Source organism: Osmerus eperlanus, chromosome 28 (assembly GCF_963692335.1).
Source record: "Osmerus eperlanus chromosome 28, fOsmEpe2.1, whole genome shotgun sequence".
NCBI classification, from domain to species: Eukaryota; Metazoa; Chordata; class Actinopteri; order Osmeriformes; family Osmeridae; genus Osmerus; species Osmerus eperlanus.
The window spans coordinates 4,178,586-4,193,329 of NC_085045.1; the positions used below are offsets into that span (position 1 = coordinate 4,178,586).

Here is a 14,744-nt window from a genome sequence, read left to right on the forward strand (position 1 = left end):
CGACTCTCGGGCACAGACCTGAGGTCACATTTTGCTCAATCTGGTAAAAATGTGGCGTATACCCTAATATTTTTATGGACACCTTGTCTACATGCAAAACATTCGTTATTTAGAGTACAGAATCCTTTTTATAGATATCCAATATAATTGGTATTTTTCAGTTGAGCACAATAACCAGTAAGTGGTTTACACCATCTCTGTATGTCTACCCCATCGACTACAACCACGACGACCAAACCCTACATAACCCAGAATGCCCACAACGCGTGCGTCATTGCGTAATTTGTGTAGGGGGTGTGGGTCAGCGATGTGAATGAACTGTTATTTTACTGACACCAGTGAGCATGGGACCACGGTCCGCGTAGTGATCCAAAGAGCGGAGGACCGCGAAGCAAAGCGCTATAGCAGTTACGAATTAAATAGTTGTCTAAAGCGTCCGGTTCATAGAATCCAGTGCAGCTTTCATGAAGAAGGATGGAGATAGAGAAGAGGACAAATGGGTTCGAATACTCAGAGAAGAACAGTGCGAAGTCCGTTAATGGTGAGTATCTCCATCCCTATACCCCACTTCCATTGGGAGTGTGTAGGTGACATGTAAACACCATTGTTTTGACCGTTACGTTTTTCATGTGCGCAATTTGTTTTTGTGTAACCTGTGTACATTCACAAATACTAAAATATAAGAACTGTTAGGCTACATTTCACGATTTGGAATAGCCAACTGTAAATGTACTGTAAATGTAGTCCTACCTGTCTATCTCATCCTATTTGTTGCTTACTCGCCATAGGCCTATTGTATTTGTATCAAACACAGCATAAAAAAAAGACCAACAAAATACAAAAGTGTACGCACAACTGAATTGTTCTTCAAACATGTTTACATATTGAAATCAGATTTGATTTATTCCATATGTTTTACTTGTAATGTTGGGTATCAGTACATCAGCATTTCCATTAGTTTTATATTTTGATGGGCTTGTTGTCTACTGGGAACAGAGGTAGAGATGTTTTTATTTGGACGTGGGTAGTCATTGGTCTTTTGGAGATCGTAAAAGGTGAACTTTTGAACTTGGAGAACGCCCTAAAGCAGTTCGGTTTAGTCACAAATTCATGTGTTGCCTGTGGCACTGGAAATGACCAGTAAGAGAAGGCCCATAGCTCGAGCCCATAGTTCCAAATGAAATGTACCAAATTGTGTACAACGACAGAATAAAAGCAGTTAAAACAAGCTACCATTTTTTTTTTAATCTTAAGAACTTTGTTTTAATTAAATGATAAACTCTGTTTAATCTGAAATTAAATGGATGCATTTACTGCCAATCACATGCCAGGGAGACTAGGCTACTGATTATTTTACCATTTGCTCTATAAGCTACAGGTGCGGACATAATTAGTATGCAAATTGACTAGTCTGTTACATTTTCTTTCGAAAGGCATAAACCGTTGTTGACACAGTATCGGACTGAGTCTGCACACTCCTTGTTCCGTGTGGATAAACGCCAATGCCATTTAGCAAAATGCGTCAAAGAGTACAAAGATTCATTTGCAAGATTTTAAGAAACAAACTAAAACAAACATCCTTTCGAAATGTGTCGAGCTAATTTAGAAATTCAGTGTTTGCCAAGAGCTCTTTAGACAAAACGGGCCTTTCCTTCTCGAGATTTAATGTGTATTAATTAGGGCCTAATGGTTTCAATTACTTTCAAATAGCCTTGGTACTGTCGAACATCTTACATAATGTATACGGACTTACCGCATTCATTTCAAATATAGGGTTATTTTGCTTTGCTTTTGTTTTAATGACGAGTCACAAAATCAATCAAAGGCAATTTGGGTAGTTTCGTTTGCAATTAAATTGTTTGCCTATTGGATATGTTTTGCATTTGGAAAAATAATTTAAACAATCTTTAAATTACATTTTATACACACTCATACATTGCCCAAAATGAATACTGCCAAAAAGGTTTACATATATAATGTTACCTACAGCTTACATTCACAAATCATTTACAAAAAAACACAGGGAAAATACGTTAAGTTGGCTAAATGCCTATTAACAGAAATCTTCACAAATTGGACAAGAATACTTACAGCTTACTAAAATGTTTTCATATACTTTCATTGTAATTTGTGATTAATGCCTAATTTCCATTCCCTTTTAATCAAATATCCATTCTCACTGATTCAATCAAAATTGACAGGAAGGCTTTTTTGTCGTCTCTAATCAATGAAACTGATCTTGTTTTAATGTAATTGTGCTCGCATTAAGCAAAACAGAAAGAATATGTTTCGGTGGATGCAGTGGTGTTTGTCCTCAGGGGTTGAGGCTTGCAAGGCAGCTTTTGCCAGAGGAGTGAAAGAGAGTGCTTTGTCAGCCTTCCACTGTGGAGGGGGTGGAGGGGAAGAAGCCCACAGGCTTTCCTTTCCCTGGGGGGAATAGCTGTGTTGTGGGTGGAGACAGAGGAAGGACAGGATGAGCCCCCTGCGGTGAAGGTGAATGAGGACTGCGGAGTACAGTACAGGGGGTGGGAGAGGGGAGAGGGGTGGAGGGTCACAGCAGGCAGATGTCATCAATCATGTCTCTTGGCCAGGGGATGGTCTTAACTCAACTCCCTTAATTCCTTCTCCTATCTACTGATTTTTGTCAACACAGCAGTCCAGGGACATTAAGGCTCATTCTCTCTTTAGATTTGTCTTTAGATTACTGGTTTGGGAAGAGCAGTCACTGTAGATATTGTGAAATTTGATGAAAATGACAATAAAATGTCAGTTATGTTGAGTATTTATTTGGCTACATAAAGAAAGATTTATGTACGAAAGGACTGGAAAATCAAAGGCCGATAGAAAAAGTATGGCAATTACATTGATGAATGGGTGTGAAGATAAGACTGCTTCATTGTAAATGTTCATGATTTACTGTGAACGTATCAACTTTATTCAAAAAACGATGTGTGCATCACAGTTTAGTTTAGATACAATCATTTTTTTAATTTTTATATACTGGATATATAAAAAAAAATATATAAAACATTCCTAGAACAATATAAAATGTTATACTCGCCATTTTAAAATGATTTATTTGTATTTCAACATATCTGTGTTGTTTTATAGACATATTTCTCATTGATGTTATATCTTGACTGTGTCTCTGCATCTGTGAAAGGAGAGAGAGATGGAGAGAGAGGGAGAAAGAAATAATGGTGCTCCAAGGTCCTCATCCTGTCCCTGGGCACTGACAGTGCTGTTACCAGGCAACACCACATTCCTCTGGTCATCCCTGACTTGAAACTGAGCAAGGGGGATAATCAGATCATGTCTACTTTAGGAGCCCAACAACAGGGGTCTGATAACGTGTCAATACAGACCTTGCACAATGCACCATAGTATCAATATAGGCACACTGGAAACATCTTTCACAGATCTCAGAAAACTCTCAGTACAGAGTTGTCGTTTTCTTTATGCGTCGCGGCATGTCTTTATTGGGGTCCACACACAGAGGAGGTAATAATGTTCCCTCTGGGCTGCTGTGAGACCAGAGCTATTGGAGATGTTGCTCTTGAAGTAATAATGGCCGAGTCTCTAACTGACCTCCATCTGACCCAGGAAAGTATTTACAACCTTCACTTGATCCATGAGCTCGAGAGAGCGAGAGCGAGAGAGCATGCAGGAGGAGAACCAGCCTGGTCGCATGCAAGGAGGCAATAACTTGGCTGGAGGCAGCAGTGGATGTTGTTTATTCATGCAAGCCCACAGAAAGCAACAGTGCCTTTAGGGTCAGGGGGACTTAACAGCTGGGATTGAGATGTAGTGGGGTTGGTGAGAGGGGGTCGTAAAGTGTGTTTTGTGGGGAGCCCGTACAGTAAGTGCTTCCAGGCAGTTGGTACAGTGACACCGCTGGTCTGTGAGCCCAGGGACAGGCTTTTGTCAGGGCTCTGTGATATTCAACACTTTAGCCAGCCAAGAGCCATAAATGTCTTCAATTTGAGTTTGAATTTGGGTGGAGGATGAGTTTACAGGAGGCTGTAAAGCACCGAACTTGGTATGTAGAGAAGAAATGTCCTTCCTGTGGAAGTGTGTCTCACCGAACCAGAGGATGTCGTTGTTAACGACTGTTAAAAAGCAATGGCTTTTTCCTTCAGATTCGTGAGTTGTCTTTATTGCTTTTAGAAATTGCCCCTTGATAGAGTATCCAAAAAATGTGTCAGTTTTTGACTGCTAAGGTCTGTCCTCTGTGAGAAAAGGGTCCTTTTTTTGCATTGTTCAGAGGTTATTGGTTCTGAAAGAACCATCAGGCCAAACTCATAGATTTAGTATAGCCAAGTAAATATCTGCCTCTGACACCACAGTAATTTCACAGTCAACAGCAAAGATACACAGTCCCATGCCCAATGACTATTTTAACAGGAATCCGCTAACAATTTTCGAACCTCCTTCTGTGAACCTTCCCATTACCTCACGACACAGCCAGTTTGCCCAGCTAGCTAGACATTCTACACTACAAACTTGGATGAGAATCTGAAGTAAAAAGTCACAAGCGCACTCCTTAATGTCTCAGCCGTTAATTTGTCTTTGCGCGATGATTATTTTAAGATGCCCTTTCGCCCTGTGAATGTGTTTGTGCTGTGTGTGTGTGTGCGCCCACGCAATCCAGCTCAGAGGTAGTAAAACCCCGACCCCTGTTATGATGAAAGGGAAGTTGGATCCTTTGAGCGTGTCAAGCAGTGGTGAGGAAGCCCCTCCCCTCTCTCTCTGACCAGGGCTTGACCCTCTGCTCAGACTCTCACAATCCCCCCAGATAGAGACATCAGCTTCACATCTCAATCAACGTGACTTCATTTTCTTTCCACTAGACGCTTGTGAAAATGTAAACGTGGGGGGGAAGTTTTGAGGGATTATTGTCCCGCGAACATCCAGAAGGCAGTGTTTTGCAATGAGTGGATATGTTCTTTCTCAGTGTCTTAGTAGAGTATAAAGAAGAGCCTGTGGTTGAGACCGAGGGCTCAGGGCAGAGTACAGGACGCCGTAGTGAACTTGAGGCCCCGTCGGGAAGAGCAGGCCGGAGAGAGAACCGTCAGCGAGTCGGGGCAGCATGCATTGTTAGCCAGGAACAGAGGAGGGGACAGAGTCGACATTGTGCTGCGTGATGTTACACGGCCGGGTCAGGGGTCAGGTGTGGAGGTCAAAAGGATTGGCCACGTCGCAGCCTGTGGAGCGAGCGCGCACCCTTGTTTTTGCCCACAATCTGTCACTTAGGGAAAATCCACCACGGTGAATGGCGAGGTGGCCTTCGCCTTTGACTGAGACGGCTAATTATGCTCTATGCCAAGTCCACAATCCCCTCTGTCTTCTTGAGGAGAGGTCAGAGAGAAACGTTGGCCTGTGGTTGGAAGCGGAAGAAGACAAATGGAGAACTCCCTTGGGTACTTGGGATCATGTTCAGGTAGCACTCCAGTCAATTAATTAACACCCACATTAAGAAGTCAGGTAGAATGGACCTCCAGCATGAGGCACTAAGGACCCACCCCAGTAAAACTACCGTAGCTGAACCACCCCTGGTACAAAAGCAGTGACCCGCCTAATGTGAGGCGATCCAGGCCTAGGATCAGGACTAATATCAGGTAACAGTGCTAGGCTGTGTGCTCCCCCTCAACATGGATATAGCCTTCCATCTGCCGTTTCAGGCTTTTCATAGCGCAGTGACACTTATCTTTGAAACTCCCCAAGACATGCTCTGTTGTGTCTGTAGGAAAAGGTTGTCTTTGGCACTTCTGCCCAGGGGCGGTTCAACTGTGGCTTCTCATAGCAGGTGATTCATTTAGTCCTGTATTGTCGTGAAAACAATGATGTATCTGTCTCTGCCTCTTCCCATCAATCTTCAGTCACTGTCTAGAGGGGAAGGGAGGGGGAGGGGAGCACTGTAACTGCCAATCACCATTCAGCTTGAGAGAGCGCATTCTTTTCAACAGGCAACCGTCGGAACTTCTTGTTTCTCCCTTCCTTCCCTCCTTCCTTCCTTCCCTCACTTTCTTCTACCCCCCCCCCCCCCCCTCCCCTCCTTTCTCCTGGCTTCATTCTTGGCCAGGCCTCCCAGTGTGACATGTGATAGATGTGGCAGGGCTTGGTGGTAAGATAAGGCCAGGCTGACAGGTAGAGGCCACTCTACTCCGGTGACAGGCTGGTGTGCCCCTCCGCTGGCCAAGCGGAACACTGGCCATCTGGGACAGACGATCTGGGACAGTGATGGACTGATGTAGGGGCCTGATGAGGGTTTTTCGATGGGGGCCCCAAGTGTTCCGAGATGGTTCCAAACTGACACGAGGGGCCGCGCTAATGGGTGGGGGTGTGCCGGGGACTTGCTGTACATCCAAAGCTACACTTTGTTGCATGTGTATTGTGTTTGAACCCCTGCACTGGGGCCTCGCACCGCCAACCTCGCCATATGGCTCGGTGGAAAGGAATGTGGAATGGTATACGGTTGATATTTTTTTTCTACCGCTTTGGCTTTACATCGTCGTACAGTACGGGAAGACATGTTTTGACGTATTCTCGATAGCTGGGCTTCTTGGTCACTCTAGTTGGCCCCGTTCCCTTTGAGGTGTCGCCTAACACCCCCGACCCTGCCAGAAGCTGTTCTCGACAGAAGACTTACAGTATCCAGACCGCTGAAGTGAATGCATCAGCGAGCACGCATACCCTCTTATCCTGTCCCAGTAGGGGGATAGAGAAACCAAACAAGGACCAGTATGCTGTTTTGATTGCGAGCTGATTGCGCTGGAGGCTGTGGAGGGTTTTAGGGGTGAAAGGTTAAAGATGCAGCCCTTCTTTGTCAACACACAAAGGACTGCAGCAGAGGATCCTCCAGAAGACCAGCCTACCCCTGGAAGCCCTCCCTGCCCCGGGCTATAATGGCCAATCGGCCGTCAGGAGGATTAGCGAGAGCAGACCACACACTGGAGTTTCATTCTTCTCTCTCCGGGGTCTTAGCCCATTATTAGCTGAAACGCCGATGATTTTTTTCGGCGTCTTGATTTCAGATAGGGATAATCTTTGCCTTTTGTGAGAATGTTTTCCGAGCAATTACCGACCCATTTGTAGGCTTGTGATATCAGTGTGAAGAAGCTGGGAGAACACGGTGTCATAAGCACAGGGGCACATTGTGTGTGTGTGTGTGTGTGTGTGTGTGTGTGTGGGGGGGGGGGGGGGGGGGGATGGGAGTTGGGGGGGATTGTGTGTGTGTGTCCTGGCACGGGCTGTATCCTCCGGGGAGAACATATGCCGGTGTGGGGTGTGGGCTGCCTGGCGTGTGCCGGGTCAGGGGTCCCCAGCTGTTGATATCAGGGCGGCGTGCCGACCAGGGTGGGAGGCAACTGATACACAGCCAGGGCACTCCACACACTCGTGTGTTTGAACGCCCGCCCGCCCCGCCAGCACGTGTGTGTGTGTGTGTGTGTGTGTAAATAAGAAGCGGACAGACGTCTAGTATGGACCCAGTTCACAGCACAGATGGCGAGGGGGGGGGTCCAGCCCTCGTCCCTGACTGGGTCTCTCTGCTAAGTCAACATGATGGATCGGTGGCCTCAGCCAGACCTCTTAACTACTGTAAATGATCTCTCTATCGCTTTCACTCATGTCCCAAAATGTCCCCCTTTTGTCTTCCAGGCTTCTATGCTGACCACTCACTAGAAGGCGAACAGAATGATGGGATGGGTAAGTCGATCCTATAAGTTCACTCCCTGCAAGATAGCATTTAGCGCCAGTCATTCGCATTAGCACATGGCGGTATCGTTGTAACTTTATTAACTTGACATCGACAGTTGCCCGTGTTGTTACTTGCTCACCTTCAGCTGCGTCTGTGTTCAGTGAGAAGATGCTTTTACAAGGTAAATCTAAAGAAATTTTCACCGTGGTCAAATAGTTATGTGTTCTATCAAAGACAATAACGACACTTAGGCCAAGAGTGCCATGTGGTTAACATTTAGATCAAACTTGTTTTTAAAGCATCAGCAATTACATTTATACATGATTAAAGGCTGAATGAGTACATGAATACATTGTGTAATTATGAATTTGTAATCTTAAGCTTTAGCATTACATATATAAATGTTTTAAGATGCCCTCCCTCACCCCACGCCTGCAGTTTGGCCCTTTGCACTAGATGGCAGTGAATCTTGCTTAAAGATCACTGTCTGGTGGTGACTAAAATGACACTTTTGTCACTCATAAAGTCCACTAGAGGGCAGTGTTTTTTCTTCTCCAGACAGCATCAATCACATCCTATTATACGACCACTTGGTGGCTCTTGGATAAAACCATTTATGACGACTGCATAATTTATGTACGAAAAATGTCTCTTTCAAAAACATCTACTGAATTGTAATTTCATTTCATTTTCATTTCATTGAGTTTGATAGTTTGATAGCGTCTTTTGGTCTCAGTGGTATTTCCTCCCACAGTGTTTGTGTTTGTTCTGTAGTTCTACTGACTGCTGGTTCAATCCCTCTCTCAGCTGGGCTGCTGGCTGCTGGAAAGGGGCGGGGCAGAGCCTTGAGGGTGGGGGGGGGGCTCCAATGTTCAGGTCCAGGTTCAGGCGAAGTTCACTTTGGCTCCTCTTTGCCCTGAGTGCAGTGCCAGGTGGCACAGCACAGAGGTCAGAGGTTAGTATCAGTTCAGACCCTCCTGACCCTCTGTGACCCCGCGGTGACTCCATGCTGACCTGATTGTGTGCAGCGCTCTGCTGGACTGGACTTTCTCAGCAGCCTCTGTGTCCAGGCCTCTATAAACCTGTGGGAGTCTGTAATAACTGGAAGGAAGCTTGGGGGAACTATTAAACCTGCGCACCAGAGAAAGGCTGGCATTGTTGCCCTGGTGAAGGAGGAGGCATAGATTTATGAGGCTGAGGCTGATTGGGTTGTAAACTTGAGGAGGCGGGATCAGGGTTACCAGAGCTCTCCCTTGGCTTATTCTCCTCCCAGGATGCCTAAGTGCACGGAGTGGGCAAGGGTGATTTGGGGGTCAAGGGGCTGGAGAAGGTGGAGGGGGGAGGGGGGGTGGGCAACCAGGGCTCCCCTAGCTTGTAAATACTATGACAGGGCTGGGAATCCAGAGACCCCCATTCAGCGACCAAAACACAGGTCAGAGGTCAAATAGCTGAGTTTGCAACAGCTGTTTTCAACTCTACTGAGTAGACAAAGTTTTAGTTGTCCCGAAAACAGAAAGTGGCACGTTGAATGGAAGGATTCTGTACCTGCTGTCTGTCTATGTGTAGTCGACTCCACAGGCTCCCTGTGAAACAGCAACTGTTACATCAGTTTAGAAGCACAGAGCTGAACCCTTTTAATATAATTTACGTATTTTATACAGTTTGCATTTCTGAAATCATGTGACTAAAATGAATGTAAATACAAAGTCTGTTTTACATCAGACTGAATGCAAAGCAGAGGGAACTCAAGACCACTGGAAACTGTATAGTAGGCTGTCTATAGGAGGATCTCAACTGTCACTCACAGCAGCAGTGATGGCTCCTCCCCTTGATCACCTCCAGTATGACCTGGCCCAGGGCCTACAGCCCTCCCACACACCCCTGCTCAGTGGTCACAGCTGACCAATCACTGCTCACCGAGGCATTTGTGAGGTTATCAGGGGCTTAGTGTTTGCCTCTGTCTCGTGGTCAATCATTACCAGATATCTATTCACTGGAGCTGGATAAGGCCTAGGCCTTTGCTCTAAGAAGGTTGAATTGGTCGTAAAGTACCGTGTTGCAGTAAGGGCAATTGGGGTGTGTTCTCTCACAGATTTGGTTAGGTATACCAATAGCACATGCGCATACTTTTATTGTCACCATGATTCAATGCATTGATTGGTACGTCTCTGGGCTTTTCTCTGTTGCCTGACCTGCCCGTTTAGAAAATGTTGCTGCGAAGCGGTCCACCCCGTTGTAGTGTGGAGTAATAACCACAAGGGGGCAGCAGCCATTCGTCGTTTCTTCCACAGGATGCATGGCTCCCACATGCAGTCATTCTTGGACTCTATGAACTCAACATTCATATGGAAGTACTTGGCTGAAACCCAGCACATGCTTTTCCTTTGTCCTCACATAAACTGAGCTAACTTCAAAACTTGTGTTCAAAAAGTCATTTAAGAACAGAAGTCCTTGATCCTCACATCTCTGCCATTTTTCCAAACCCAGGCTCTCTTACCAGTGTTTTTTAAGAGTCCTCCTTTTAATCCCGTCCAATTGTACTCATGCATGAAGGGGCATTGATTTACATTAAGCGGTGACAGATGCTGTAACTGTATGTAGGGGGGAGGGAATTTTTTCCCTTTCCATTTGTGCTCGAACGGTGCTGTATGCACTCTTTGATTTATGTCATTTCTCTTTGGCTGTGCGCGCCTGCTATTTGACTTAGCTGTAACGGCGTGTGTGCTGGAAGCTTTAGCGCTCTGGCCGACGCGCATTCTCTTCATCTGGACTTTTAATAATTTATGACCAGATTCGATTCGCCGTTTTTCTCCTCCGCTTTGATGCGACTCGCGTTGGCGTGAGGCTGGGGGGGGTCAAGCCTGCGGAGTGTTTCCAGGTCATCCAGAAGTGGGTCATGCTGTTCCCTGTGTCAGTGCCTATAACTTCACTGTGTGTGGCGATGACAAAGCCCAACTCCTTTTGGGGATAAACAAGCCGGGCTTTGAGCGAGCCCGACTTCCAGTGTTGCGTGTCACAAACACCCTAGCTCGTCTCCTAGCACCTCCTAGGTTGACATCATCTAAAGAGGGTTTTTCAGAAATAATCCTATTCACAGAGAGAATAGTCATAGAGATAGGACAACGAGCAAAGAATAGGCATCTAAAATATGTAGGAAAGAAACGTTTAATGATTTTCGCCAAACTGATATCAGATACACGTGGATTGTATTGCGGTGATATTCCCTGGTGAAATAACAGAACACAGTTTATCAGTTTAAAGACAGATGACCCAGGCTGGTTCTTATAGCTCTGTCAGACACTTCCCACTGTAAATAAATGATAAAACATGCTTTAGGTCTGGCTTGACTGGAGAATGTCAATGTGCTTGAAATTCCCCAGAATGTTAACATAACCCTACAGGGCAATTACTGTGAAATTATTTCCATATGTCTGTATCTCCTCCAATTACCGACAGCGAAGGGGAAATTAACTTTCCAAGAATCAGGCTCGCAGATTGTTTCAGTTTTATTTGAGAAGGTCCACTTGAACCAAATCTGAAAGTTTGTGTGAAAACGTGTTGCTCTGCTTCACCCCTGTGATTGTTCTTGCCACAGTGAATTTGCTGAGTTGAAACTCCTATTTCAGGCTGTATTGTTTTGGCACGGTGAAAGGCTGAACACTCCCAGCTGTGTGGGGAGTGCTGTGGTCTGCACCCTGCAGCTGCCCCATCAGACAGCCCCACTCTGGGACTCCCTGCTTCACTTCGAAAAAACATAACCCTTTGAAAAACTATCGATGATACCCTCACACATAACAGTTAACATCGTTCCCCTGTTTTGCAAATGTTTTGACCTATTTACACGTCATCTTTATGTATTGCATTTACTGTATACAAATATACTGTGCGTGTCAAAAGGATCATGTGTCGACGGGTCATTAATAACTATGGTCAAACCATATCAGTACCACGGTATCAGACACCATTACAAAACAAAGTCGGATGATGTTTAATGGTAAGGTCATGTGGGTTTGCAGAGTTGTTGCTAATCTCCGTACATCTGGGTAGAGAGAGCTTCTTCAGTGACTCATCTGTGGTCCCTCTCGTACCTCCTAGCTTCAGTCGAGGCCTCGAGGTGTTTGTACCGCAGTCTGCATTCATTGATCAGTGAGTTGTTCTCATGTAAACCCACCGACAGCAATGAATGTTTATTGCAGCCTTAAGAGTTGGGCCTCGGGTGTGTGTTGGCGCCGGCCCAGGCGCTGACGGAGGCTGAGCAGGCGGAGGTCTTCTCTCTGTGGGGTGTCTTGTCTCCTCTTCAGCTGGTTGCTAGGGTGGCAGACGCAGGGTGTGTGTGTGTGTGTGTGTGTGGGGGGGGGGGGGGTAGGGGGTGCTTGTGGGGTACAGTCTCTTTGGCTGCCTGGTGGCTGCACTGTGGTGGCCTAGGGGTACAGTCAACGGTCGATGGTTTTGGACAGTGGCTCAAACTCACCGACAGCGTTGAATGTTCACCGAGGGCACCAGGGGAGCACGGCCTCTGCCGGTCGGCCGTCCCAGCTCGTGTTCAGCTGGGTTTGTCTCCACACCACTTTTGAAATGCAGTTTTTAGCCCAGCAGTTATATAAAGTAATGTGCTCCTCTCTCTTGGCCCACAACGAGTTTGTCGCTGCCAAGTTTTGTTACCACCCATGTTGACGTTGAGTCCCTAATGACGTGGATAGGAAGCCAGGAGAGGTGGAGAGCCGTGGTTTGGGGTTTCCTGAAATAGTCTAGGTCCTGTGGCTTTGGTGAATACTATTATCTATTTTCCTCTGCTGGGGTGAAAAGCCTGCTAACAAGACTCTCACCTTGCCAAGCTTCCAGTTCCTGCTCTTCTCTCCCCCAGTGATGTCCTCACATTTCCTCTCTCTCACACACACACACACACACACACACTCACTCCGCCCATCCCAGGCAGCTGTAGGAGAAACAGAAGAAGAAAGCAAGCCCATGAATAAATGACAAAACAGCACGCCAATCAATCCTCGGCAAACGCTGAGCAGAAGCGGGATCACAGCGCACTGGTGCGCCCTGCAGCCTAGCCCCCGTAGCCTAGCGCCCGCATCGGAGCTAGTTAGACGACTGCTCCCTTTACCCAGCGCTGAACCCCAGCCACTGCGCTGGGAATGCATCTTCCTGTGTTAGCGTCTTTGAGGTTGGAAAAAATCATGCAGTCATGTTTTATTAATGCACTCTCCCATTTGGCTGATGCTCCTAACTGTGGAACATGCAGAGGGGATTTGGAACACTCTTTTTCTTTTGTTCTTTTTTACAGTTTGGCACACAAATGTGGGATTAAGGATGGGTGGGGAATACAGACTTCTGGTTAGAATATTAAGGCATGAAGTCGGCCTAATTATAGAGATATATTTTCTGGCTGTTTCAAATGATGTCCCAACGCAGAACTAGGGATTACCAGCTTCCTGCTGCTGTTATTTCCAACAAGCACGATACGGCAGAACTCTGCTGGCATGTCGCTCACACTCATGGCAGTTGAATTCCTATAATTTGTTGACTTTTCTCTCTCTCTAAATATGGTGATCCTCTCGCTTTTCCGCTCCAGGTAAACACCCTTTAGTTTTTCCAGCCTGGTCAGATTGGGTCCCGGTCTCTATGATTACCCTCGACTTGAGGGTCACTGGTTTTCTTGTTTTGGCCCTTGTTCACTTTGGCTCCCTGCCCCAAACACACAGGGTCTTTCATTCTAGAATCTCTCTCTCTCTCTCTCTCTCTCTCTCTCTCTCTCTCTCTCTCTCTCTCTCTCTCTCTCTCTCTCTCTCTCTCTCTCTCTCTCTCTCTCTCTCTCTCTCTCTCTCTCTCTCTCTCTCTCTCTCTCTCTCTCTCTCTCTCTCTCTCTCTCTCTCTCTCAGAATGCGAGTCTGTCACTAAACCAGTGTGAACCCTGCACCGTCGGCACATTCCAGAGGTCAGACAATGAGAAGGCACACAGTGTACTGTCTGACTGTTGACGTCAGGCTGCCACAGTCCATAAACAGGCACGCCGTGCCTCGCTGGCACCGAGAAGCCGAGGCTGACCCGTCTGTGAGAGGTGCCATCATCCATCGGGAGAGGAGAAAAATAAAGCTGGTGATTTTGCCGTGATCGATTTGGAACGAGTATAAAGGTTGATGTGTTGCCGTATCTCGTGACGGTTGGAATGTGAACGAGGATCCTCTCACACACGACGCCCCGCTCTTAACCTGACACTCCAAAATGTGGTCAGGATGCCAAGTCGAAAATACTTTGCTGGGAGTCTCTGAACACATGCTCACGTCACACAGACACACACACTCTACTATTACAGCACACACTGTGATGGTCTCGCTCCATCTCAAATCAATTATTTGAGATGTAAATAGTTAGGATATCATGACGTAAATCATTTCTAGCTGTCAGTTTTGTGAGCAAGCTCAATCCAACTCAACAAATGTTCCATAATTACGATGTCAGTCAGATCCGAAGCTTAATGTCAAATCAGACCGCTGTGACATGATAACATTGGCAAAAATAACTAGCTTTTAATGAGATTGCCACTCGTTCGGCGAAGTTGTTCGATACCCTGTCGGAACTTTAAGGCACGTGGGCAGCGTCGAGTCGTGGCACGCGGAGCCGATGTTTGAAGAAGCAACATATGCCGTGCTGCGGAGTGTGACAAGGGCTCAGGTGGACCACCTCGGGGCCCCTCGGAGAGGGCCTCCTCCTCCGCTGGGAGAGCTCTCCCAGGCTGAGAGCCAGGGCCCGCTCGGCCAACCAGCCAGCCGGCCTCTCCAGACGGCTTCCTCCTCCACGTGCCCCGGCCACGGCGCTGCCAGCGCTCGGGGTGGGATTTGGTTTCCAACGATTGCGGAACGTGCCAGAGTCGTTTGTCATCTCCAACGCCAGAATGCCGCCACGGTAACGCCGCTAGCTGACTCCATTGTGCCAGGTGGGAGAGACTCTACCTTACTCACCTGGGTCAGTGAAGGGCCCGGCGTAAGAGTGTGAGATGAGAGATGGCACTCTCAGCTATGTCAGACCTTACTAAAGG

The 14,744-nt window shown here is 46.7% G+C and overlaps 1 protein-coding gene and 1 long non-coding RNA gene across 2 annotated transcripts in view; one reads left to right on the plus strand and one right to left on the minus strand.

Annotated features, from left to right (window-relative positions):
* The first annotated feature begins 350 nt into the window (after positions 1-350).
* The window catches only part of nr6a1a (nuclear receptor subfamily 6, group A, member 1a), a 46,729-nt gene continuing 32,335 nt past the window's right edge, over positions 351-14,744 (plus strand). Inside the window, exons 1-2 of the mRNA XM_062454926.1 lie at positions 351-541; positions 7,660-7,707. Of these exons, the coding sequence (XP_062310910.1) occupies positions 475-541; positions 7,660-7,707 (115 nt within the window). The 5' untranslated portion in view covers positions 351-474. The remainder of the gene's footprint in view (positions 542-7,659; positions 7,708-14,744) is intronic.
* LOC134015381 (uncharacterized) overlaps positions 10,849-14,744 on the minus strand; it is a 5,197-nt gene continuing 1,301 nt past the window's right edge. Inside the window, exon 2 of the long non-coding RNA XR_009929101.1 lies at positions 10,849-12,635. This is a non-coding gene — a long non-coding RNA (uncharacterized LOC134015381). The remainder of the gene's footprint in view (positions 12,636-14,744) is intronic.